This window comes from Dryobates pubescens, chromosome 35 (assembly GCF_014839835.1).
Source record: "Dryobates pubescens isolate bDryPub1 chromosome 35, bDryPub1.pri, whole genome shotgun sequence".
NCBI lineage: Eukaryota > Metazoa > Chordata > Aves > Piciformes > Picidae > Dryobates > Dryobates pubescens.
The window spans coordinates 7,300,148-7,326,845 of record NC_071646.1 but is presented as its reverse complement, the minus strand read 5'-3'; the positions used below and the strand labels follow the sequence as shown (position 1 = coordinate 7,326,845).

The 26,698-nt window shown below is 59.7% G+C and overlaps 1 protein-coding gene across 1 annotated transcript; it reads left to right on the top strand.

The window, feature by feature from the left end:
- The first annotated feature begins 7,595 nt into the window (after positions 1-7,595).
- LAD1 (ladinin 1) lies at positions 7,596-26,698 on the top strand. The gene is made up of 10 exons (XM_054176366.1): positions 7,596-7,742; positions 14,348-14,491; positions 16,035-16,530; positions 16,938-17,072; positions 19,193-19,242; positions 22,055-22,127; positions 22,489-22,611; positions 24,481-24,570; positions 26,045-26,122; positions 26,497-26,698. The coding sequence occupies exons 1-10, from the start codon at positions 7,705-7,707 to the stop codon at positions 26,500-26,502; spliced, it is 1,233 nt and encodes a 410-aa protein (XP_054032341.1). The 5' UTR covers positions 7,596-7,704; the 3' UTR covers positions 26,503-26,698.

Sequence of the window (26,698 nt, the reverse complement as noted above, 5' to 3'; positions counted from 1 at the left end):
ACAAGAGGACACAGTCTCAGGCTGCACCAGGGGAAGTTTAGGCTGGAGGTGAGGAAGAAATTCTGTACAGAGAGAGAGATTGGCCCTGGGGATGTGCTGCCCGGGGAGGTGGTGGAGTCACCATCATTGGAAGTGCTCAGCAGGAGACTTGCTGGGGGGCTGGGTGCCATGGGTTAGTTGTTCAGGTGGTGTTGGATTGGTTGATGGGTTGGATGCAATGATCTTGAAGGTCTCTTCCAACCTGCTCTATTCTATGTATGTGAGGAAAGAGCAATCCCCACCTGGCTCCAACCTCCTTGGAGGCTGCAGGACACTGGAGCCCTGTGCTGGCATTTCTGAAGCAAGGTTGGACTAAAATCCTCCTCTGCCTTTAAAAAAAGGCCTCTGCTGGGTGGAAGGTGCTTGGGCCATTGGTTACTGCTTCCCTAAGCACAGCCTGGGGCTGGCTTTGGTTTGGTTTCTGCAGGAGCACAACAGCCTCAGGCACCTCCTGGCTTTCTCCACACAGCAGAGTCCTCTCTGAGCTGTTTCTGGTGGGTCACAAACATCTTCCCAAAAGCTGAAGGACTTGTAGGTGGGGAAGGACATCCCTGAGCCACCCCAGCACCTTGCAGAGTAGCAGTGTGGGGATGCAGGGAGACCTCCATGTGTGGGAGGGAGCAGAGCTTTGCTGGAGGGACAGCTGTGAGCTGCTGCAGCCAGGGGAGGGCAGCTGGGCAAGGGTGAAAGCCTCCTCCCAGAGGGGAAGCCTGGGCAGGTCATAGACCCCCAGAATGGTTTGGATTGGGAGAGACCTTCAAGCTCATCCAGTTCCAACCCCCTGCCATGGGCAGGGACACCTCCCCCCAGCACAGCTTGCTCCAGGCCTCATCCAGCCTGGTCCTGAACACCTCCAGGCAGGAGGCAGCCACAGCCTCCCTGGGCAGCCTGTGCCAGAGTCTCCCCAGCCTCACTGCAAAGAATCTCTTCCTCCTCTCCACTCTCAATCTCCCCTCTCCCAGCTCAAAGCCATTGTTCCTCCTCCTGTCCCTCCCAGCCCTTGGCCAAAGTCCCTCCCCAGCTCTCCTGGAGCCCTCCAGGCACTGGAAAGCTGCTCTGAGGTCTCCCTGCTGGAGCCTTCTCCAGGCTGAACAGCCCCAGCTCTCCCAGAGCAGCTGCTGCTGACTGCCCTCCAGCACCAGCAGCATGGCAGGGCTGAGCCCAGGGAGCCAAGGGAGGAGCTGAGCCCTGGCTGATGTTGAGGGACCAGCAAGGGCAAAATGGGTGGAGGTGGAGGGTTCACCACTGGGCCCCAGGCTGAGGTTGTGGAATGTCCTAATTACAGGACAGTTATGAGACTGGAAGCTGTTCCACTGCCCTGTAGCCAAAGAAACAGACTCTGCATCAGGATGAGACACAGGACAGTGTTCCCAGGGGAAAAAGCTCCCTGCTGATACTGGTCTGTCTCCTTAGAGGCTGTAAATTGTCTCTTCTGCTGATCTGCATTGCATGAGGGTCTGAACTCCCTGAGCTCCTCAGGCAGGTGCAGAGCTGTGCTGTGAAGTCAGCCCTGGGCAAAGCTGGTACCAGGGAGAAGAGCAGATTGGCAGGAGCCTGGTCTGCATGCAGCAGGGCCCTGTGGCACAGCTCCCTCAGCCAGGCTTCCCTCCCCTGGCTGTAGATCTGGGACAGCAGATAAGGCAGCCTGGAGCACAGAGGATGGGGCTGGATCTGGTGTGCAGATCTGGATCAGTGTCAAACTGGTTCCCCTGATCTGCCCTTCCCTGCACCCACTCACAGCCCTGCCCAGCATCACCATCTGCAGCTTCCATGAAACCAGAGCATGGCAGGGGGTGGAAGGGACCTCTGGAGACCATCCAGGCCAAGCCCCTGCCAGGGCAGAGTCACCCAGGGCAGGGCACACAGCAACACATCCAGGTGGGGCTGGAAAGGCTCCAGAGGAGACTCCACAACCTCTCTGGGCAGCCTGCTCCAGGCTCCAGCAGCCTCACACCAAAGAAGTTTCTCCTCCTGTTGAGGTGGAACCTGCTGGGTTCCAGTCTGTGTCCATTGCCTCCTGTCCTGTCTCAGGCCACACTGAGCAGAGCCTGGGCCCTGCTTCTTGATCCTTACCCTTGAGATATTTGCAAACAGCCTTCAGATATTTGTGAGCCTCCATCAGAGCTCCTCTCAGGCTGCTCTTCTCCAGACTAAACAGCCCCAGGGCTCTCAGCCTTTCCTCTGGCAGATCTTCCACTCCCTCCAGCATCCTTGGAGCCTCCCCTGGACTCTCTCCAGCAGTTCCCTGTCCCTGTTGAACTGAGGAGCTCAGAACTAGGCCCAGTTCTCCAGATGTGGTCTCAGTAGGGTAGAGTAGAGGGGGAAGAGAACCTCCCTTGACCTGCTGCCCACACTCTTAGAATAGAATAGAATGGAATGGAATGGAATGGAATGGAATGGAATGGAATAGAATAGAATAGAATAGAATAGAATAGAATAGAATAGAACAGAATAGAATTAGCCAGGTTGGAAGAGACCATTGAGATCACCAAGTCCAACCTCTCCCCCAGCACCACCTGATCAACTCAACCATGGCACCAAGCACCCCATCAAGTCTCTTCCTAAACACCTCCAGGGATGGAGACTCCACCACCTCCCTGGGCAGCACATCCCAAGGGCCAATCTCTCCTTCTATGAAGAACTTCTTCCTAACATCCAGCCTGAACCTCCCCTGGCACTGTGGAGGAGTGTGTCCTCTTGTTCTGGACGTGCCCCAGCGTTGTGGACCTGCATTTTGGTCTGGGCTTTGCTGATGACCTCATGGGATCCAAACCAGCCTTTGGTGAAGGCTGCAGCAAGCTTGTGGCTGAAAGGGAGCTGGTGAGGAAGAGCTCTCCGGGATTTCCAGAAGCAAAGAGCTTCAGGTCTGCCACAGCTATGAGGGAAAGTCCAAGTCAAGATAAGTAACCACCCAGCAGATAGGAGAGGAGGGTGAGATAAAGAACTCTGCTGATAACCCTCCTGTGTTCTGCATAGCAGAGGTGGAGACTGACACTGCAGAAGGACCTTGCAGGGCCTGGGATCTGGGGATAAAATGGCAAAGGATGCTTGGAGAAGTGAGAAGTGACACAGAACCCGAGCTGGCTGCATGCCTGAGGCCCTGGGCTGGCTGTTGCCTGCTCAGAGGGTGATAGTTTGGGCTTGTGGTGAACATGAAAATAGATGAGGAGGAACATCAGCTCAGCTCTCCATGGCAGCAAAGAGCTCAGTGCTTTGTGCTGCCACCCAGCTCAGCAGGGCCTCAGCCAAATCAAAGGAGAGGTTGGAGCTTCTCCAGCAGTGGGGGACAGACCTGGGGAGCCCCTTAGAATCAGTCATGGAACTGGTGGGGTTGGGGGAGGCCTCTGAGATCACAGAGTCATAGAATGGGTTGGGGTGGAAGGGAGCTCAAAGCTCATCCAGCTCCAACCCCCTGCCATGGGCAGGGACACCTCCCACCAGCACAGCTTGCTCAGGGCCTCATCCAGCCTGGTCCTGAACACCTCCAGGCAGGGGACAGCCACAGCTTCCATGGGCAGCCCATTCCAGAGTCTCCCCATCCAGTCCAAGCACTCACCCAGAGCTCACAGCCTCACCACTGCTGCTGAGCCACTGCCACCAAACCTCAGCACCCCATCCACAGCTCCCTGGAGCACCTCCAGGGATGGATGGGGACTCCACCACCTCCCTGGGCAGCCTGGGCCAGGGCCTGACCACTATAATTGTCCTAATATCCAACCTGATTCTCCCCTGGCACAACCTGAGGCTGCTTCCTCTTGTTCTGTCCTTTGTTGCCTCTGGGAAGAGAGCAACCTCCTCCCCCCTCCCCCCAGCCTCCTTGCAGGGAGCTGTGGAAGGTGATGAGGTCTCCTTCTAGCCTGAAGTCTAAACACCCCCAGTCCCCTCAGCTGCTCCTCACAGGAGGTGTTCAAGGCCCTTGCTGGAGGATGTTTTTCATGCCAACAGGTTCATGCCTAGGTTGGAGGGGACCTGGGCAGACCCAAGGTGGAGAAACCCACTGGAGAGGGCTGAGACAGAGAGGCAGCCAAGCTGAGCCCAGGTCTCTGAGCTGAAAATAAAGCCTGGGAGAGCACAAGGGGTGAGTGGCACCGAGGCTCCTCCTCTGCCTCCTCCCCACTCTCTGAATCAGTGGCATTCAGGCTGGAGAAGCCCCTCAGGATCATCCAGTCCAACCCAGAACCCTGCTCCACAAGGGTCACCCCTAAACCGTGGCCCCAAGCAGCACATCCAAACGACCTTTAAACACCCCCCAGGGCTGGTGACTGTACCACCTCCCTGGGCAGCTCATTCCAGTGCCTGACCTCTCCTGCCATGAAGAAATTGTTCCTGCTGCCCAGGCTAACCCTGCCCTGCTGCAGCTTGAGGCCCTTCCCTCCTGCCCTGTCACTAATTACCTGTGAGAAGAGCCCAGCAGCAGCCTCTCCACAGCCTCTTTCATGTAGCAATCAAAGGAACTATTTCCATCAAAGCTTCCTGATTAAGATCCCATTTCTAGAAGGCAGCTCTGGCACAGGAGACCTCAGCTCTGAGCTCAGCTCCTTCCCTGCTTTCCTTCTTGCAGTCACCAGTTGCTTTTCAAGTGGTTCAGGTCATAGAATCACAGATTTGTGTGGGTTGGAAAAGCAGTCACCAGTGGTTTAGGTCACAGAATCATAGAAGTGTTCAAGCTGGCAAAGCCCTCTGGGATCCCCCCAGGCCAACCCCAACCCGACCCCCCCGTGGCCACCAAGCCCTGGCCCCAGCTGCCATGGCCACAGCTTGCTGCAACCCCTCCAGCCATGGGGACTCCACCACCTCCCTGGGCAGCCTCTGCCAGGCCCTGACCACTCCTCCAGCAAAGACATTTTGCCTCCTCTCCAACCTCAGCCTCCCCTGGTGCAATTTCAGGCCAGTTCCTCTTGTCCTGCTTCATATGAGCAGAGCCCAACCCTCGCCTGGCTGCAGCCTCCTCTCAGGGAGCTGCAGAGAGCAAGGAGGTCTCCCTCAGCCTCCTCTTCCTCGAACTCAATGCCTGACTGGAATTTCTTTGCCCTAACAAGAGGAGGAATCACCAGTGGTGGAGGTTTGATGTTGCTCTGCTGTAGATCCTGGGGGTGTCCTTTCAGTGCCTTCAGTCTAATCCCTGTTAAACCCCTGCCAAGTCTCAGTGCCTCAGCAGTGTCCTTTGGCAATGAGTTTTGCCACTGAGGTGCTTGCCCTGCTTTAATCAGAGAGGTTTATTGCTCTGCCCTGGCTTGCTGATGCTGAGCTGCTCGAAGCAGGCTGGCAGCAATGAGCAGGACACTCACAAGCTTGTTTAAGTCATTTTTCCTTTGATTTCATTTTCCTTATGCCACAGCTTGATGAAGAGGAGGCTGAGGGAGACCTCCTTGCTCTCTGCAGCTCCCTGAGAGGAGGCTGCAGCCAGGGGGGGGTTGGGCTCTGCTCCCCAGGCTCAGGGCACAAAAGGAGAGGAACTGGCCTGGAATTGTGCCAGGGGAGGCTGAGGTTGGAGAGGAGGCAAAATGTCTTTGCTGGAGGAGTGGTCAGGGCCTGGCAGAGGCTGCCCAGGGAGGTGGTGGAGTCCCCATGGCTGGAGGGGTTGCAGCAAGCTGTGGCCATGGCAGCTGGGGCCAGGCTTGGTGGCCATGGGGGGGTTGGGTTGGGGTTGGATGCTCTCAGAGAGCTTTTCCAACCCACACAAATCTGTGATTCTATGACCTGAACCACTTGAAAAGCAACTGGTGACTGCAAGAAGGAAAGCAGGGAAGGAGCTGAGCTCCGAGCTGAGGTCTCCTGTGCCAGAGCTACCTTCTAGAAATGGGATCTTAATCAGGAAGCTTTGATGGAAATAGTTCCTTTGATTGCTCAGGCCCTGGGCACAGCCCTGTGGGCTGGAGGCATGTGTGGCAAGCCCAGCCTCATAACCAGTGCCTCAGGCTGCTGCAGAGATGGATCTCACTGGGATCAGAGAATGAATTTGTACTCAGGGGGTCCCAGATGACTCTTTTCTGCAGGCAGCCCTCATGGGATCTGCCCAGCAGCAGCAGCCTGGCCATGCTGTGTGCTGGGACTGGTCCCAGTCAAACTCAGGCTTGGGCCCAGCTCTGCTGTGTCTGGGTGCCCTCCTCAGCCCAGCAATCCACTCCCCCACTGCCCTCACTCCTGCCCCTTGAATGAGAGCATTGAGCTGTTGAGCATGGTGGGACAGGGTCTTGGGACCAGCCCAGGGGGGGGGACAATAGGATTGAGGGAGGAAATCCAGGCAGACAATGAACAGAGTAGAACAGAACAGAACAGAACAGAACAGAACAGAACAGAACAGAATAGAATAGAATAGAATAGAATAGAATAGAATAGACCAGACCAGGTTGGAAGAGACCTTCAAGATCATCCAGTCCAACCTCTCACCCAGCACCATCTGATCAACTCAACCATGGCTCCAAGGGCCTCAGCCAGGCTCTTCTTAACCACCTCCAGGGATGGGGACTCCACCACCTCCCTGGGCAGCACATCCCCAGGGCCAATCTCTCTGTCTGGGAAGAACTTCTTCCTAACCTCCAGCCTGAACCTCCCCTGGCATAGCCTGAGACTGTGTCCTCTTGTTCTGCTGCTGGGTGCCTGGCAGAAGAGCCCAACCCCCCCCGGCTCCAACCTCCCTGCAGGGAGTTGCATAGAGCAAGAAGGTCTCCCCTGAGCCTCCTCTCCTGCAGGCTAAGCAACCCCAGCTCCCTCAGCCTCTCCTCCCAGGGCTATGCCCCAGACCCCTCCCCAGCTTTGTTGCCCTTCTCTGGACACCTTCCAGCAGCTCAACCTCTTTGCTGACCTGAGGGCCCCAGATAAACCTGGGCACACAGCTCCCTTCTGGCACAGGGCTTCAGCACCCCAAAACTGGACCCCCCCTCTGCTTCAGCCACTTCCTCTGAGCAGCCAGATCTAGTGTGAGCTGTCCCTGCCCATGGCTGGAGCAGGATGACCCTTGGGGTCCCTCCCAGCCCTGCCTATGCCATGATTCATCAGTGTCCTCTGCTGCAGCAGAGCTGCTAACCGGGGCAGAGGAGGTGATGGCTCCACCCGAGAGGTCCGGAGCAGGTTGAAAGGAGCAGGGCCCCCCTCCCATGCCGTGTGGCGAGGGCTGGACTGCGCCCAGACGGAGGTGTTTTAATGAGTGTTTTGGGTCCCGGGGAGCCAGCCTCCTCCCACCCTGCCCAAGGAAATTCACCTCCTCCGCCGGCGCTGGAGGAGTTGTTGACTGGTGGCGAGCAGCTGGTAGAACAGGTTCTCCGCAGGGAGTTGTCTCCCAAAGCCTGGGAGCCCTGCGTGGATCCGGCCCCGAGCGTGGGTCTGTGCCGGAGCCCTGGCACGGCAGGCAGCGGGGAGGGGTTTGCAGCCGCCTGGCACTGCTGGGCAGGGCGGCTTCTGCCCCCCGCCGCTGGCAGGCAAATTACAGCCCTGCCTGTGTCAAGGTAGATAAGGAACCATGTGATGCAGCGGGTAAAGGTGCACAGGGAAATAACCTTGCAGGGAGTCCCTCCCTCCCTCCCTCCTTCCCTCCCTCCCTCCCTCCTTCCCTCCCTCCTCGGGGAGCAGTCTCCGGGCAGCGCAGGTGCCCAGGGGTCCGGCAGCGCCTCGGCCTTGATGCCCGCAGCAGCTCCGGGGGCTCTCTGAGGCTCGGGGGCAGCAGGGATGTCGCTCAGCAGAAGGAACTGGTCCGATCTCTCCAGGTAGGTGCAGCGGTTTAATGCTTAACCCTGGCCCCCGGCAGGGTGAGGGTGGGCTGCTGGCTCGGCGAGCCCCGGGCCGAGGGGTGCTGGGGAGGATGGGAAGAGGGGAAGCTGCCGTGGGGGTGCTGCTTGTGGAGCTGGTGCCAGCCCCAGGGAGAGCTCAGCGCTGCTGAAGTTTGCTGGGGGTGAGGAAGATCAGAGAGAGGCAACTTGGTTCCTGCTGCCTGGGGAAGCTGAGCGCTGCAGAGGGCTCTGGGGATGCATCCTTGCCCCACTCTGGCTGCACTTTGGCCTTCTTTGGGGTACAGCCTGGCTGGGCTGTGCCTCCAGACCTGCTCTGGAGCCGGCTGTGGGGTGTTTCACTCACCCTCCATCCACACGGCCCCTGGCACCACGTCCTGGCTCTGCCATGCGGGGGCTGCAGACTCTACCTGCCTGGCACCGGGCGAGCACCGAGTCACCAGCAGCCCCCCAGCGATCCCTGCAGCCCCCCAGCGACCCCTGCAGGACCCTAGCGACCCCTGCAGCCCCCTAACGACCCCTGCAGCTCCCCAGCGATCCCTGCAGCCCCCCAGTGATCCCTGCAGCCCCCCAACGACCCCTGCAGCCCCCCAGCGATCCCTGAAGGACCCTAACGATCCCTGCAGCCCCCCAGCGATCCCTGCAACCCCATAACGACCCCTGCAGCCCCCCAACGATCCCTGCAGCCCCCCAGTGATCCCTGCAGCCCCCCAACATTCTCTGCAGCCCCCAATTAATCCCTGCAGCCCCCCAACGGTCCCTGCAGCCCCCCCCCCCCCCCCCAGTGATCCCTGCAGCCCTGTGGCCTTGGGCTGTCCCGAAGAGTGCTTTTGGCTCTGAGGGGAGCCAGAGCAGGCTCCTGGGCACGGCAGGGTGAGTCAGGGGCTGACACCAAGCCTGGGTGCTGTGGGCATTGCTCCCAACCTCCTGCAGATGCCTGGGCAGGCACTGCCGAGCTGGGCCGTGCAGGTGGGGTGAGGGTGACTCAAAGGCAGCCACAAAGCGGAGCAGAAGTTCAGGTGGGAGCAGAGGTGGTGGCTCTGCGAGCTGGCTGCAAACCCCAGCACCCTGGGTAAGGCCATGGCCAGCCCAGGAAAAGGAATCCAGAGCTCACTGCTCAGAGGCTGCCAGCTCCCAGCCTGCCTCCATCACAGGTGGGATGACTCCAGAGGACAGCTCACCCCCATCCAGTTCCCCCTGCTCTGACCCGGTGGGGCCCAGCACCCAGGCTGGTTCCCAGCCCAGGCAGCTTCCCCTGGCTGGCTGGGTGAGGCAGCCCCGGAGCAGCACCGACCCCAGCGAGCTCAGCACTGAGGCTGAGCAGGGCAGGAGGTGTGGGGGGGAGACACTCTCCAGCCTCTTTTGATTCATCTTTTTGAGGTTAAAAACCAACAAAAAAGGAATCTGGTTAAAAAAAGAACCAACAAACCCATCCCCCCCCTCTCTGAGCTGAGGAGGGGAAGGTTGGCAGGGCCAGCCCACAGCTCCTGGGTGGATGACAACAAGAAACTGCATGCTGGCACTGCCAGCTTCCCTCCTGCCTCTGCAGCAGCACACTCCAGGCAGGAAAAAGCCATTTCCAGCCTGGAGGAGCCTGTGCGGGCAGCACCCCAGGAGAGCCTGCCTCTCACCTGGCTTTAAAGCAGCCTCAGAGCTCTGCACTGCGGGGGGCCGACAGCTGCCCCCACGCCGGCGGTGCCCTGGCCGGGGGGGGGCTGTGTGCGAGCAGAGCCTGCCCTGGGAGCTCAGCCCCGGCCGAGCCCCTGAGGCTGTGCTGCCCGCCCAGGGCTGCGGAGCTGCGCACAGAGCCGGGGGGCAGCCCCGCCGAGGCGACACAGCCCAGCAGGGCTGCTCCGCGGCTCAGCCTGGGGCAGCTCCCAGCCTTCCCCATCCTCTCTCTTTCCTGATGCCAATCAGGGACCCCCGGTTGCTGTGGGGGGTAAGAAGGTTACTTGGGGGGTGTGTGTGGGGAGCTGAGGATGGAGGCAGCACACCCCTGGCATTGCCCTGTCCCCAAGCAGGCACTGAGCTCCCAGCCAGCACCTGCCCTCCCTTTGCTCTCCGTTCTGCTCCGCTGGCCCTGTGGCACTGCCCTGCCTCCCCCACCCTGAAGGACAGGAGCCCTGCAGGGGGCAAATGTGGTTTAATTTATGACCCAGCTTTCATTACACAGTAACTCCTAAAGCACACTGCCAGTCCCTGTGCCTGCCAGTCCCTCTCTGTGTGCCCACCAGTCCCTGTGCCCACCAGTCCCTGTGCCTGCCAGTCCCTCTCTGTGTGCCCACCAGTCCCTGTGCCCACCAGTCCCTGTGCCTGCCAGTCCCTGTGCCTGCCAGTCCCTCTGTGTGTGCCCACCAGTCCCTGTGCCTGCCAGTCCCTGTGCCTGCCAGTTCCTCTCTGTGTGCCCACCAGTCCCTGTGCCTGCCAGTCCCTCTGTGTGTGTGGCACCAGTCCCTGTGCCTGCCAGTCCCTCTCTGTGTGCCCACCAGTCCCTGTGCCTGCCAGTCCCTCTGTGTGTGCCCACCAGTCCCTGTGCCTGCCAGTCCCTCTCTGTGTGCCCACCAGTCCCTGTGCCTGCCAGTCCCTCTGTGTGTGTGGCACCAGTCCCTGTGCCTGCCAGTTCCTCTCTGTGTGCCCACCAGTCCCTGTGCCTGCCAGTCCCTCTGTGTGTGTGGCACCAGTCCCTGTGCCTGCCAGTCCCTCTCTGTGTGCCCACCAGTCCCTGTGCCTGCCAGTCCCTCTGTGTGTGCCCACCAGTCCCTGTGCCTGCCAGTCCCTGTGCCTGCCAGTCCCTCTGTGTGTGCCCACCAGTCCCTGTGCCTGCCAGTCCCTGTGCCTGCCAGTCCCTCTCTGTGTGTGCCCACCAGTCCCTGTGCCTGCCAGTCCCTGTGCCCACCAGTCCCTGTGCCTGCCAGTCCCTGTGCCTGCCAGTCCCTCTCTGTGTGCCCACCAGTCCCTGTGCCTGCCAGTCCCTCTGTGTGTGGCACCAGTCCCTGTGCCTGCCAGTCCCTCTGTGTGTGCCCACCAGTCCCTGTGGCCACCAGTCCCCATGCCTGCCAGTCCCTGTGCCTGCCAGTCCCTCTGTGTGTGGCACCAGTCCCTGTGCCTGCCAGCCCCTCTGTGTGTGCCCACCAGTCCCTGTGCCTGCAGTGGCACCAGCCATGCTGCAGGCCTGGACCTGCACTGACTTTCAGGTTGTTGAAAGTCACTGCTCTGGTGAGACCCCACCTGGGGACATGGAGGAGGAGGAGGCCAAAAAGATGATCAGAGGGCTGGAGAGGCTGAGAGAGCCTGGAGCAGAGAAGGCTCTGAGGAGACCTTAGAGCAGCCTTCCAGTGTCTGAAGGGGCTCCAGGAAGGCTGGGGAGGGATTGTTTAGGAGGGGCTGTGGGGATAGGACCAGGGGCAGTGGTTAGCAACTGAAGAAGGATGGATTCAGGCAGGACATCAGGAGGGAGCTCTTGACAAGAGGGTGGTGGAACACTGGAACAGGTTGCCCAGAGAGGTGGTGGAGGCCCCACTCAAGGTCAAATTTGGTGTGGTCCTGAGCAACCTGATCCAGCTGGAGATGTCCCTGCTGATTGCAAGGGGTTGGACAAGATGACCTTGGAGGGTCCCTTCCAACCCAGTGCACTCTGTGAGCCTGTGACATTCAAAGGAGGCCTTGGGGCTGGCTGAAACTGGGGAGCCACCTCCAGAGCTGGGCTGGATCTCTGCCTTGCTGTGCTGTTGGGGCTGCTGGGACCTCCACCAGCACCCTGTGCTTGCAGCTGGGTGAGGGCCAAGGTGCTGCAGGTGACTGAACCCCGCTGGGAAAAGCTCAATCCAGCCAACAAGGACCTTTGCCAGCCCAGTTCCAGCAGGGGCAGAGGGTGGGCAGGGCCTGCTCAGAGACAGGAGGAGGGCTGCTGCCTTCCAAACAGTCACAGTTGCATCTCATTGATAGATTACTGTTAATAACAATAATGATAATAATGATGATGGTGATAATGGTAATGATGATAATGATGATGATGGTGGTGGTAATAGCACCAACAATAACAACAATAGCAACCACAATAACAATAAAATGACATCTGGCTTGTGCCAAATGAAATCTCTAAAGAGAGCTCCTTAAAAGTGATGCCAAACCTGGCTTTATTTTGCTGCAGTCTGTGGTCATGCCCCAGCCCCAGCCCCAGCCCCACACAGGAGCCAGTGGAGCTCCTTCCACTCCTCTTTCCAGGCAGAGTTGGCCAGCAGCTGCCCTCAGCCTCTGCTGCTTTTGCATCTGAAGCTTTTTGGCTCAATAGAAATTCAAATAGAATAGAATAGAACGGAGTAGAATAGAATAGAATAGACTAGACTAGAATGGAATAGAACAGAACAAACCAGGTTGGAAGAGACCTTCAAGATCATCGAGACCAACCTATCACCCAACACCACCTAATCAGCTAACCCATGGCACCCAGCACCCCAGCAAGTCTCCTTCTGAACCCCTCCAGGGATGGGGACTCCACCACCTCCCTGGGCAGCCCATTCCAGTGGCCAATCTCTCTCTCTGTGTAGAACTTTCTCCTCACCTCCAGCCTAAACCTCCCCTGGCACAGCTTGAGACTGTGTCCTCTTGTTCTGGTGCTGCTTGCCTGGGAGAAGAGCCCAACCCCCACCTGGCTCCAACCTCCCTGCAGGGAGTTGCAGAGAGCAAGAAGGTCTCCCCTGAGCCTCCTCTCCTGCAGGCTAAGCAACCCCAGCTCCCTCAGCCTCTCCTCCCAGGGCTGTGCCCCAGACCCCTCCCCAGCTTTGTTGCCCTTCTCTGGACACCTTCCAGCAGCTCAACCTCTTTCCTGACCTGAGGGGCCCAGAACTGGACACAGGACTCAAGCTGTGGCCTAACCAGTGCAGTGTCCAGGGGCAGAATGACCTCCCTGCTCCTGCTGGCCACACTCTTCCTGCTGCAGGCCAGGCTGCCCTTGGCCCTCCTGGCTGCCTGGGCACACTGCAGGCTCATGTTCAGCCTACTCTCAACCAGCACCCCCAGGTCCCTCTCTGCCTGACTGCTCTCAGCCACTCTGCCCCCAGCCTGTGGCACTGCCTGGGGTTGCTGTGGCCAAAGTACAGCCCCTGGCACTTGGCTGTGTTCAATCTCCTGCCCTTGGCCTCTGCCCCTCTGCCCAGCCTGTCCAGGTCCCTCTGCAGAGCCTCTCTGCCCTCCAGCAGATCAACTCCTGCCCCCAGCTTGGAGTCATCTGCACACTCACTGCTGATGGCCTCAATGCCCTCATCCAGATCATCAGCTCCCACTGGGGCTAAAATCTTCTGCCACTGGTGGTTTCCCTTCCCTGGTTGATATCCCTGTGGTGGCTCTAAGGTCCTGGCCCTGCTGAGTTCTGGGTGAAACACCCTTGCCCCAGAAGGTTTGCTTGAGGTAGGGATTCCTCTTGAAGGAGTGCTCCCTCCAGCAGAAGGCATCAGCAAAGTCAAGGGCTCGTGTGGGGAAATGCTCAACTCAGCATGACCTGGGTGGAGCCAGAGCTTCATGACCCCTGGCTCAAGGTGACATCCCTCTGCCCCAGCCCCATGCAGCAGATCACAGAATCACAGAGTGTTAGAGATTGGAAGGGACCCCCAGAGATCCTCCAGTCCAGGAGCACCCAGGGGAGGCCTCACAGGAACACATCCAGGTGGGGTTGGAAAGTCTCCAGAGAAGGAGACTCCACAACCTCTCTGGGCAGCCTGCTCCAGGGCTCTGCCACCCTCACTGCTGAGCTGAAATCTTCTCTGTTCCAGTTGGTATCCATTGGTCCTTGTCTGCACACCACTGAGAGGAGTTTGGCCTCATGAACCTGACCCCCACCCCTCAGATATTGATAGAATCACAGAATCAATAAGGTTGGAAAAGACCTCAGAGATCATCCAGTCCAAGCTGCCACCCAACACCTCCTGACAACTAAACCATGGCACCAAGTGCCACATCCAATCCCCTCCTGAACACCTCCAGGGATGGGGACTCCACCACCTCCCTGGGCAGCACATCCCAATGGGAGGAACTTTCTCCTCACCTCCAGCCTAAACCTCCCCTGGCACAGCTTGAGACTGTGTCCTCTTGTTCTGGTGCTGGGTGCCTGGGAGAAGAGACCAACCTATTGATAGGCATTGATCAGATCCCTCTCAGCCTTCTCCTCTCCAGACTGAACAGCCCCAGGGCTCTCAGCCTCCCTTCACAGGGGAGGTGTTCAAGTCCCCTCATCACCCTCATGGGTCTCTGTTGGACTCTCTCCAGCAGGTTTCTGTCTCTCTTGAACTGGGGAGCCCAGAACTGGACACAAAACTCCAGCTGTGGTCTCACCAGGGCAGAGCAGAGGGGGAGCAGCACCTCCCTAGCCCTGCTGGCCACACTTTCCCTGATGCACCCCAGGATCCCATTGGCTCTCCTGGCCACAAGGGCACATTGCTGTCCCATTGCTGTTCACTCCGATGGGGAAGACAACCTCCATCACCCCCTTGGCCCTTGCCTGAGGGTGTTTCAGCTTTCTTTCTTGCTTCTCTGCAAGCTCCTCATGCAGGACACAGCCTCACCATGTCCTAATGTTCCACCCCAAACAGCCTGGCCAGGCAGAGGACCCTTGAGGATGAAGAGGAGCAGCAAAGAGAGCGCCGGCGAAGGCACCGGAACCTGCTGTCCTCATCCTCGTCGGTGGATGAAGAGCCTCTGAGCCCTGTGAAAGACACCAGTCCAGCTCCCAGCAGGTGTGTGGGGCCCTGCTGGCAGCAGCCTTGCTCCTGGGGCTGCTGGCTCACAGCTTTACTGCCTGGGTTCCCTCAGCCCAGAGCCAAAGCTGCTGCAGCTGGTGGCTGAGGTTGGGCTGAGCTGTGGGACGGGCAGGGGCCAAGGAGCCTTTGGGCTTCACAAGAGGAGGACAAGGAGAGGGCTGCATCTCTGGTGGGCTCCACATGCACAGAAAAGCCAGTGTGCCAAGGTAGGGGCTGGTGCTGAGGCTGAGCTCAGGCTGGTGCTGAGCATGCCCTAGTGCAGGTTGGAGCAGCCAGGTGCCCATCTCTGCAGGACAGGTGAGCAGAGAGTGCAGAGCCTGCCTGGCTCTCCTCCTCCCCCTCTGAACCTCTCAGTGATGCTCTGTGACCTTTGAGGTGACTCAAGGGCTTTCCAGTGGTGCTCCCAAAGTCTGCAGGGAGCTGGGATCTGGAGCTGTCCTGACACCAGGCTGCCCCCACACAACCTGCCCCACGGGGTGCAATGTTGGGGTGCACAGAGCCTCATGCTCTAGAGATCACAGCAGCACAGTGCATTACAGAGATCATCCAGTCCAAGCCCCCTGCCAAAGCAGGGTCACTTAGGGCAGACTGCACAGGAATGCATCCAGATGGGTTTGGAAAGTCTCCAGAGAAGACTCCACAACCTCTCTGGGCAGCCTGCTCCAGGCTCCAGCAGCCTCACTGTAAGGAATCATAGACTCACAGAACTGTCAGGGCTGGAAGGGACCTTCAAGGCTCAGCCAGCTCCAAGCCCCTGCCATGGGCAGGGACACCTCATGGGCCGGTAGCTAACTGCTCAGCTCTGCCCTGGGAAGGGTCAAACAGAGCCCAGTGCCGAAAGAGCTGAGCCCATGGCATGTGGGAATGTCTTCTGGAGGAGCCTTCCCTGGGCTGTGCCCCTGCCACCACCCTGCTGCCATGGACCACAGCCCTGCAGGGGGAAGGGCCAGCAGGGATGGGCTGTGCAGTCCCCAGGAGCCAAGCCTGGGGCTGAACACAGAGCTCCTGGTGTGGACCATCTGCACCTCCATCCTGAGCTGAGGGGACAGGAGTAAGTCACAGTCACAGAGCTGGCAGGGCTGGAAGGGACCTTCAAGGCTCAGCCAGCTCCAAGCCCCTGCCATGGGCAGGGACACCTCACACCACAGCAGGTTGCTTACAGCCACCTCCAGCCTGGCTGCAAACACCTCCAGGCAGGAGGCTTCCAGCACCTCCCTGGGCAGCCTGTGCCAGGCTCTCACCACCCTCCTGGCCAACAACTTCTTCCTCACAGCCAATCTCCATCTCCCCACTTCTAGTTCTGCTCCATCCCCCCCAGTCCTGTCCCTCCCTGACCCCCTCCAAAGTCCCTCCCCAGCTTTCCTGCAGCCCCCTGCAGCTCCTGGGAGGCCACAATGAGGTCTCCTGGGAGCCTTCTCCTCCCCAGCCTGCACAACCCCAACTCTCTCAGGCTGTTGAAGGTGCAGCCCTCTGGCCCTGGGGTGCTGAGCCTGACCCCTGTTCTGTCTCTTGTCTCTAGGGCTCAGGGCAAGGCGGTGGCCCCGGAGGACGGCAAGGAGAGGAAGCTCTCAGAGGTGCTGAACACACAAGAAGGGAGAAGGCCAAGGGCCCCGCTGGCCATCTCTGAAAAGCTGAGGCAGGAGAAGGAGCAGCAGGAGCCCGGGGTGGGAGCCAGCCGTGTGGAGCCAGGGACACAGCCGCCTGTGGGGCAGGACAGCATCCAGGCTGCAGAGCACGGCCGAGATGCGGCCAAGGGCAGGCAGCAGCCACCGGCAGAGCGGCAGCCGGCGCCAGCCGCGGAGAGGAAGGTGGTGCTGAGGGCACAGCTCCAGGACAAAGAGGGACAAGGCGTGGGAGCACCCCGGGGGGAGCAGAGGAAGCAGGTGGGGGACCCCCAGCAGCCGCCGGAGGTGGGGGGCTGCCGGCTGCGCGAGGTGAAGATCCTGAGCCGGCAGGGCAGCCGCAGCCGGCAGGAGAAGGCAGCCGCGGTGCGGAGCTCCTCGCCGGACCAGCAGGTGAGCAGCCAGCGGGAAGCCAGCAGCCCCCGGGGGGCGAGGTCCTGTGTGCTGGGAGGGAGAGTCCCAAAGCCTCAGGAGGGAGCCACAGGCTCTAGGGGAAGGATATCTGAGAGCTGCAAAGGAGGTGGTGGAGGAGGGCCCCAGCGCCTCCCTTCCCCCCCTTTCACTCCCATGTGCTGATCACCTCCTCTGGCAAGCTCCTGCCTATTGCCATCATGGGTTCACTGAAGAGATGTTTGGGGCTTTGTGTATCCAAGTGAGACAGCCCAGGTTTGGAGGCTCTCAGAGTCCTTCCTCCATATCAGCTCCCCCCAGGCTGCTCTGCTCCCTGCAGCTCAGCCTCCTCTGCACACCCTGGCAGGGACACAGCACAGGCCTGATCTGTAATTCTTTTTTATCCTCAGCAACCATCCAGGAGTCCCTCAAAGGTGGTCATACAGCTGTCTGCCACCCAAGAGGAGCCCACAGAGAAGTCAGATACTTCTCCAACTCACATCAGCTCCATCAGGAGAACCAGCCCAAGAACTGTCTCCTTTCGGGTAAGAGCTGAGGCAGGTGGGAGAGACTCTCCTGGAGGCAGCGGAGGATGGGGGCAGGAGAGGCTGCTTTGTGCTCCAGGTTATGTGCACAGAGGGTCAGGCTGGGAGGGACCCCAAGGACCAGCCAGGGGATGGTGGAGCTGCAGGGAGCTGCCCCTGCAGCCTGGCAGCAGGACAGCTGTGGGCATCACCTCCCCTGCCTTGGCCAGGGCAGGCTGCTGAGCCCAGCTGCTGGCTCTTGTCCCTGGGCAAGGAGGGTTGGGGCAGATGGGGGCTGAGGGGAACACTTCTTCCCAGCATGGTCCCTAGCCCTTGGGCTGCCCCAGCCCCAGCAGCTCCTGCCCAGGGCATTTAAGGCTCAGGATGGAAACTCTTCCCAGAATGAGGGCTGGAGGAGAGGGGTCTGAGAGCTGGGGAGTGCACAGCTGCTGCCTGAGCAGCAGAGCACAGAGCCCCAGAGGGCCAGGCTGGGAGGGACCCCAAGGCTCAGCTGCTCCAAGCTTTCCAGGGGATGGTGGAGCTGCAGGGAGCTGCCCCAGCAGCCTGGCAGGCTGAGGCTGAAAGCTGTGCAGGGAATCCCCCCCTGCCCCTGGGAGCTGATTCCAGCCTCTGCCTGCTCCTGGGGAACCATTTGCTGCTGCAGTCCAGTGGGAATGTCCCCAGCAGGCATTGTCCCCAGCAGCCCTTGGCTCCTGCATGGGACAGAGGGAGGCTGCATCCTCCTGGCAGCCCCCCTGGCTGTCCTGCTCCCTGGCAATGAGGCCTCCCCTCAGCCTTCTCTTCTGCAGGCTGAACACCCCCAGCTCTCTCAGCCTCTGCTCTCCTGACAGCTCCTCCAGTGCCCTGCTCATCCTCCTGGCTCTTCTCTGCACACTGTCACAAAACCTCAGAATTCCAGGCTGGGAGGGGGCCCCAGGATCCTTTGGTCAAACTTTCCAGCCTGGCCCCATCCCTTTTGTGCAGTGGGGACCAAAGCTGCAGGCAGTGCTCCAGCTGTTGGCAGAGCCTGTTCCCAAAAGGCTGCTCAGAATGCACTCTTCAGCTGGGCACTGCAGCTCTGCTTCAGTCTTCTCCTCCCCTGTGTCTGACCAGAGGCTGTGCTGATGAACATGCTCCATGGCCATGGGCCTTGCATGAACCAAAGGAGCAGCATGGAAAGTGATGGCAAGTGAGCAGCAAGCAGGGAGCTCCTTGTGCTCAGCTCAGCTGCCAGGAAGGACCAGACCCCTCCAGCACTGCTGCCCTGAGAGCACAGCAGGAGCTGAACCTATCCTGCTGGAGAAGGGAGGGCTGAGAGGGGATCTGATCAATGGTTACAAACAGCTGAAGAGTGGGGGGCAAGCAGGGGCCAGGCTCTGCTCAGTGCTGTCCTGTGACAGGCCAAGGGGCAATGGACACAAACTGGAGCCCAGAGAGTTCCACCTCAACAGGAGGAGAGGCTTTGGTGTGAGGCTGCTGGAGCCTGGAGCAGGCTGCCCAGAGAGGCTGTGGAGTTTCCTCTGGAGACATTCAAAATCCACCTGGATGTGTGGCTGTGTGAGCTGCCCTGGGTGACCCTGCTCTGGCAGCAGGGTTGGACTGGATGATCTCCAGCGGTCCCTTCCAACCCCTTGGAAGGGGCCATGCTGGGATTCTGTGCTTCTGGCTTCCTGAGCAGTGGCCCTGGGCCACCCTCTGCATTTGCAGAGTACCATGAGGGTGCTCTGACCTGCCTGAGGTCCCTTCCAAGCCTCTCCATTCTGTTATTCTTTGGTTCTCCTCCTCACCCCTTGTTACATCCCTGAGAACAACTTCAGTTCTAGCTCCTCACATAAGGTCTCTGCAATGAAGTCCTTGTGGAGGCTGGGAAAGGCAGGAGCTGCTGAGGTCCTCCCTGCTGGGAATCAGGGCTGACTGGCTTGGCTTGATCAGCTTTCATGGTGCTTTATTGGGAATTAAACTGTCAGCACTACAAAGTGTTCCTCAGTCTGGGGAGCTCTGAGCTATATGAGATAAGCTCTGCTGTGGGTGAGGAAGGAGCTTGCTTGCAAAGGGGGGAGATGAGTCTGAGATAGTCTCACCCAGGCTCATCTCTGATAAGCACAGATGGCTCCAGTGCCTCCTCTCCTTGTGTCTTCCAGATGATCTCAAGGAAGCAGAAAGAAGAAAGCCAAAGCCCTCTCACAAGGAGGTCAGCAGCTCTCTTGATGTTACTTTGGTCTTGCTGGGCAGGAATTGTGATGCTTTGTTTGCCAAGGGAGGGAGGAGGTGATGGGGTCTGGATGAGGAGGTAGAGTCCACAGTAAGTTTGCAGATGACACCAAGCTGGGAGCAGGAGTTGATCTGTTGGAGGGTAGGAGAGCTCTGCAGAGGGACCTTGCCAGGCTGCACAGATGGGCAGAGGCCAACAGGATGGCATTCAGCAAGGCCAAGTGCCAGGGGCTGCACTTTGGCCACAGCAACCCCAGGCAGAGCTACAGGCTGGGGGCAGAGTGGCTGAGAGCTGCCAAACAGAGAGGGACCTGGGGGTGCTGATTGACAGCTGCCTGAACAGGAGCCAGCAGTGTGCCCAGGGGGCCAAGAAGGCCAAGGGCAGCCTGGCCTGCAATAGGAAGAGTGTGGCCAGCAGCAGCAGGGAGCTCATCCTGCCCTGTGCTCAGCACTGCTGAGGCCACACCTGGAGTCCTGTGGCCAGCTCTGGGCTCCTCAGGTCAGGAAAGAGGTTGAGCTGCTGGAAGGTGTCCAGAGAAGGGCAACAAAGCTGGGGAGGGGTCTGGGGCACAGCCCTGGGAGGAGAGGCTGAGGGAGCTGGGGTTGCTTAGCCTGCAGGAGAGGAGGCTCAGGGGAGACCTTCTTGCTCTCTGCAACTCCCTGCAGGGAGGTTGGAGCCGGGGGGGTTGGGCTCTTCTGCCAGGCACCCAGCAGCAGAACAAGAGGACACAGTCTCAAGCTGTGCCAGGGGAGGTTCAGGCTGGAGGTGAGGAGAAAGTTCTTCCCATCAAGAGAGATTGGCCCTGGGGCTGTGCTGCCCAGGGAGGTGGTGGAGTCTCCATCCCTGGAGGTGTTCAAGAGGGGATTGGATGTGGCCCTTGGAGCCATGGTTTAGTTGTCAGGAGGTGTTGGGTGATAGATGATAAGTTGGACTTGGTGATCTCTGAGATCTCTTCCATCCTGGTTGATTCTGTGGTCAGCCAGTGAGTGATCTGCTGAACCTTGGTCCTTGGGGTGTGAGCAGGCAGCGATGCTTAGCAGAGGACAGGACAATGTCCAACGTGCAGCTTGTGTCTGTATGAGATCCCCCAGCTGGGCTCTGCTCTCTCCTTGATGTGGGCTCTCAGCAGTGCTTGTGTCTGCACAGGGCTGCTGAGGTGTTGAGTGGTGCAGCACCACAGCAGGGTCCCCTCTGTGGAGCTCTCACAACCACCTGTACAGGTCCATGAGCAAGCTGACCTGGCTTTGGTGCCCAAGGGACTCTCCACAGCTCCATGACAAGGCTTGGGCAAGTGGCTTAAAACTCTTGAAGAACCAAGGGCTCAGCTCTGGCTGCAGGGAGCTGAAGGATGTCCTCCCCCAGCTCTGGCTGCAGGGAGCTGAAGGATGTCCTCCCCCAGCTCTGGCTGCAGGGAGCTGAAGGATGTCCTCCCCCAGCTCTGGATGCAGGGAGCTGAAGGATGTCCTCCCCCAGCTCTGGCTGCAGGGAGCTGAAGGATGTCCTCCCCCAGCTCTGGCTGCAGGGAGCTGAAGGATGTCCTCCCCCAGCTCTGGCTGCAGGGAGCTGAAGGATGTCCTCCCCCAGCTCTGGCTGCAGGGAGCTGAAGGATGTCCTCTCCCAGCTCTGGCTGCAGGGAGCTGAAGGATGTCCTCTCCCAGCTCTGGATGCAGGGAGCTGAAGGATGTCCTCCCCCAGCAATGGATGCAGGGAGCTGAAGGATGTCCTCTCCCAGCTCTGGCTGCAGGGAGCTGAAGGATGTCCTCCCCCAGCTCTGGCTGCAGGGAGCTGAAGGATGTCCTCCCCCAGCTCTGGCTGCAGGGAGCTGAAGGATGTCCTCTCCCAGCTCTGGCTGCAGGGAGCTGAAGGATGTCCTCTCCCAGCTCTGGCTGCAGGGAGCTGAAGGATGTCCTCTCCCAGCTCTGGATGCAGGGAGCTGAAGGATGTCCTCCCCCAGCAATGGATGCAGGGAGCTGAAGGATGTCCTCCCCCAGCTCTGGATGCAGGGAGCTGAAGGATGTCCTCCCCCAGCTCTGGCTGCAGGGAGCTGAAGGATGTCCTCCCCCAGCTCTGGATGCAGGGAGCTGAAGGATGTCCTCTCCCAGCTCTGGCTGCAGGGAGCTGAAGGATGTCCTCTCCCAGCAATGGATGCAGGGAGCTGAAGGATGTCCTCTCCCAGCTCTGGATGCAGGGAGCTGAAGGATGTCCTCTCCCAGCTCTGGATGCAGGGAGCTGAAGGATGTCCTCCCCCAGCTCTGGCTGCAGGGAGCTGAAGGATGTCCTCTCCCAGCTCTGGATGCAGGGAGCTGAAGGATGTCCTCCCCCAGCTCTGGCTGCAGGGAGCTGAAGGATGTCCTCCCCCAGCTCTGGCTGCAGGGAGCTGAAGGATGTCCTCCCCCAGCTCTGGCTGCAGGGAGCTGAAGGATGTCCTCTCCCAGCTCTGGATGCAGAGCTGAGGAGTGAAGCTCTGTGGACACCTGGTGCATACTACAGGCAAACTCCTGCTGAAGGTGGTGAGGATGCAGGTCAGAGGTGGCAGTGGTGAGGACAGGGAGCACTGAGGGGCTCAGAGCTATTTTTCAGTGTACAGTTTGGCCACAGGGAGGTGGTGAGAGCCAGGGGTCTTGGGCATCAGTAGGGAATGAGCTGCCTTGGTTCACTTGGCAGACAGATGCAGGGCAGCTTGGGTTGGTTGAGGTCTTCCCCTGCCACGTGGAGCCCCCCAGGCCCATGAGCTGAGTCCCAGGAGATCCTGAGGGGATTGTGGTCAACTCTCTCTCCTCTTCCTCACCAGTGCCAGTCTGAGGATCCCAGGGAGCAGCACCACCATTGGGGAGAAGCTGGAGAAGTACAACTCAGCCGTGCAGGTACCCAAGCCCTTGGCATGGCCGGGCTGGCATGGGAGGGATGTGTGGGGAGAGGGAGAGGGGTGGCCTGGAGCTGAGCAGGGAAGGGAGAGAGGGACTGAGCAGCATGGAAGACCCAGTGCCAGTGGGGATGAAGAAGGTGGTGCCAGGCAGAAAAAGGGATCAGCCTCGGGGTTTGAAGAGCAGGGAGGGAGCATCCCTCGGGGAGGTCATGGGGATGCTGCCTGGTCCTGCTCAGGGAAGCAGTGGGGCAGGGAGGGAGCTGCCCCCAGCAGGTTCAGAGCATGAGCCAGGACAGGAGCTGGCTTTCTGCTGTTTGGGGTGCAGCATGGCCCCTGCTGATGCTCCTCTCTCCCCCCAGCGCTCAGAGGTGGTGAAGTCATCCCTGACTGTCCAGAAGGGGCTGGTGCTGTCCTCGGAGGGGGTGGCCAGCAAGCGCAGCTTCTTCGAGGCCAGCAAGGCTGAGCCCCTGGCTGCCAGGAAGGTAAGGCAGGAGCTGGACTGAGTGAGGACCTTCCACTGGGGGCCTGTGCCAGGGGGCACAGCAGCTTTTCCCAGAGCCATGGAATCACAGAAGTGTTCAGGCTGTCGAAGAATGTGAGCAGTAAGTGCTGGTTGTGACCACTGACACAGAACACAGAATGGTTTGGGCTGGCAAAGGCCTCTGAGCTCCCCCAGGCCAACCCCAACCCAACCCCCCCATGGCCACCAAACCCTGGCCCCAGTGCCATGGCCACAGCTTGCTGCAACCCCTCCAGCCATGGGGACTCCACCACCTCCCTGGGCAGCCTCTGCCAGGCCCTGACCACTCCTCCAGCAAAGACATTTTGCCTCCTCTCCAACCTCAGCCTCCCCTGGCACAATTCCAGGCCAGTTCCTCTCCTTCTGTCCCCTGAGCCTGGGGAGCAGAGCCCAACCCCCCCCTGGCTGCAGCCTCCTCTCAGGGAGCTGCAGAGAGCAATGAGGTCTCCCTCAGCCTCCTCTGCTCCAGGCTCAACCCCCCCAGCTCCCTCAGCTGCTCCTCCCCAGATCTGTTCTCCAGACCCCCTTCCTTCCTTCCTTCCTTTCTTTCTTTTCTTTTTCTTTCTTTCTTTCTTTCTTTCTTTTTCTTTCTCTCTTTCTCTCTTTCTTTCTCTTTCTCTCTTTCCTTCTTTCCTTCCTTCCTTCCTTCCTTCCTTCCTTCCTTCCTTCTTTCCTTCCTTCCTTCCTTCCTTCCTTCCTTCCTTCCTTCCTTCCTTCCTTCCTTCCTTCCTTCCTTCCTTCCTTCCTTCCTTCCTTCCTTCCTTCCTTCCTTCCTTCCTTCCCTCATTCCTCCCTCCCTCCCTCCCTCCCTCCCCCCTTCCGTCCTTCCTTCCTTCCTTCCTTCCTTCCTTCCTTCCTTCCTTCCTTCCTTCCTTCCTTCCTTCCTTCCTTCCTTCCTTCCTTCCTTCCCTCCTCCCTTCCTCCCTCCCTCCCTCCCTCCCTTCCTCCCTTCCTTCCTTCCTTCCTTCCTTCCTTCCTTCCTTCCTTCCTTCCTTCCTTCCTTCCTTCCTTCCTTCCTTCCTTCCTTCCTTCCTTCCTTCCTTCCTTCCTTCCTTCCTTCCTTCCTTCCTTCCTTCCTTTCTGTCTTCCTTCCTTTCTGTCTTCCTTCCTTCCTCTCTCTTCTCCTCATTTGTGTCTTCCTGCAGGCTCATGCCATTGCTTAGATGTGCTTCCTGGGGGGCACCAGTTCCTATCATCACCCCAGCACCCACTGTGACAGGGCTGTGGGACTCCCCCACCCTGTGCCTATCTCCAGCAGTGCTGTGGCACTGCTGTGACCCCAGCAGTGGAGGGGTTCTGTGTCAGGAGCTGCATCAGCTCCCACAGAGAGTCATAGAATCACAGAGCTGCCAGGGCTGGAAGGGAGCTCAAGGCTCAGCCAGTCCCAACCCCCTGCCATGAAGTCTCCCCTCAGCCTCCTCTGCTCCAGGCTCAACCCCCCCAGCTCCCTCAGCTGCTCCTCCCCAGCCCTCTTCCCCAGACCCTTCCCCAGCTCTGTTGCCCTTCCCTGGCCCTGCTCCAGCCCTTCAACAGCCTAAACTTTAGGCCAAAATCTTGCCCTGTTTGGATCCCAGTGCCCAGCCTGGGTGCAGTTTGGTGCTTGCTGAGTGGTGCTGGGCAGGGCTGGGCTTGGGCTCTGGCTGCCACTGAAACTGCTGTGGTAGTGTGTGGGCTCCCGCGGATGTGCTGGCATCAGAGGAGCTGGGATGGGGCCAGGGTGTGGGCTGGTCTCTGCCTGTTGCAGGTTTGCTCAGCCTCCCTGTGCCCTGGGGACTGTCCTGGGTTGTGTTCCTGCTGTGCTCTAACCCTGGTGTCCCTCTCTGTGCCACAGGACAGCTTGAAGATCCCCGGCTCGGTGACGTCCCGCATCAACCTGTGGATCAGCCGCAGCCAGGAGCCTGCCAAGGAGGAAAAGAGCAAGGTACCAGCTGGTGCCAGCACCTCAGGATGGAGCCTGCAGATAAGGCAGCCTGGTGGGACATGTCCCTGCCTCTGGAGGCCTTAAAGGGTTGATGAGCCCTTGGCTGAACACTTTAAAGGATTTAAGAGGAGCTTAGACAGAGTCAGAGGTTGGGTGTTGAGCTGTTGGGGCTCTGCTCATTGCTGTGCTCTGATCCTGAGCCCAGAGTGCCCAAGGTAGCTGCTCCCAGCCCTTGCTGTGGTGAGGAAGGAGCTGGCACCAGCTGCATGCAAGGGACATGCAGGGGGACCTGTTCCTGCCACCAGGGAGGTAAATCAGCCCAGCAGGGGCTGGAGCACTGCCTCTGACCTGGAGGCCACTGGCAGCTGAGCTCTGCTCAGGGTGCACAGAGAGGTCCTGCTCCAGGTGGGGTCTGCAGTGAGCTGCATCCCTGAGGGGATCCCAGGCCTCCAAAGCAGGATGGCCTCTGGGTCCTGTGGGGTCAAAGTGGAGGAGGGCTAAGAGGACTCCAAGGTCAGAGCCTTGGCACTGTGGCTGCTGTAGGGACCTGGATCAAAGAATCACAGAATGGTTGGGTTGGAAGGGAGCTCAAAGCTCAGCCAGTGCCAGCCCCCTGCCAAGGCCAGGGACACCTCCCACCAGCACAGCTTGCTCAGGGCCTCATCCAGCCTGGTCCTGAACACCTCCAGGCAGGGGATAAGCCACAGCCTCCCTGGGCAGCCTGTGCCAGGCTCTCCCCAGCCTCACTCTCCACAATCTCTTCCTCCTCTCCACTCTCAGTCTCCCCTCTCCCAGCTCAAAGCCATTGTTCCTCCTCCTGTCCCTCCCAGCCCTTGTCCCAAGTCCCTCCCCAGCTCTCCTGGGTGAAGGGGGACCTGGAGGACATCCCCTTGCCTCCAGGTAGCTGTAGTTGGAGGGGAGAGGTTCAGCCGATCCTGGGGAGTTCTCCACCTCTAGCAGCACTGCGCTGCTGGGTGCAGGACAGGAGGGGCAGCTCCAGCCCAGCCCTGCGGCCGTGGCAGACAAGCCTGGGCACCGCTGCGGAGCCGCCGCGCCGGGCGCTGCCCGGACCTGCCTGCTGCGGGCGCCTCTGCTGGCTCCGCGGCTGCCGGGGCAGGGTTTGCGCCCGGGGTCACCCCTGGGTAAGGCTGCAGCTCCTCCCGCGGTCGTTCCTCTGACGCCTGCTGCCCTCCATCTCTCTGGGCTGGAGCTGCACTTGCTTCTGAGGGGCTGCCAGCTGCAGGATCTCAAATCCAGGCTGGTTTTACCGGCAGCAGGCTTCAAGGTGTGGTTGAAGTCAGACCAAGGCAGCGCTGCCCCTGCTAGACCTGAGCAACCTGAGCTGGAGGTGTCCCTGCTGACTGCAGGGGTTTGCACAAGATGACCCTCGAGGGTCCCTTCCAGTGGGATGCTTCCTGTGATTCTGTGCCTGGGGGAAAGCTTCTCATGTCTCTTGGCACTGTCCTGTTTGCAGGACATCAGGAGAATCAACAGCCTGGCAGCCAGGGATGTCTGGGTGAAGCGGTCTGGAGACAGCCCTGGAGACACCAAGGTAGGCAGGGAGCTGCTGTGAGGCTTGGTGCAGCCTCTCTGAGCTAGGACAGAGCTGCCATGAGCTGCCCACTGCTGCAGCCCCCACAGGGAGGTGTGGGGGGACCAGGCTGTGGTGGGGAGAGAGGTTGTGTGGGACATCCAGGGCCCCATGGCTGGGGGGAGACAACAGGAGGGGACAGCTGGAGGCAGCTGTAGGGAGGAGGAGGGGGAGGGGTCTGGTTTGGGGGAGGAAGGGAAGGGACACGTGGTGGGATCTGGAGGATGCCTGCTTGCCCTATCCCCTTCTGGGGACAAGTAGGGTCCTGGTTAAAGAAGCTGCTTTTGGGGGGTGCAGCCTCAGGCCTGACCTCAGCTTCTCACTTTCTGTTCCAGTTGTAATCAAATCAGCTGGTCTGGTTAGACCTGGTTTGCTCTGGAGATCAAAGCCCAGCCCTGCCCAGCCATCCAGCAGCTCACTGCCAGGAGAGCCTCCCCTGCCATGTGGAGGTGCAGCACAGGTCACCAGGGGCTCCTGCTTGTGGGATGGAAAGGAGGAAGGCTGGAAGATGATCCCTGTGCCCCCAGGCCTCACCTG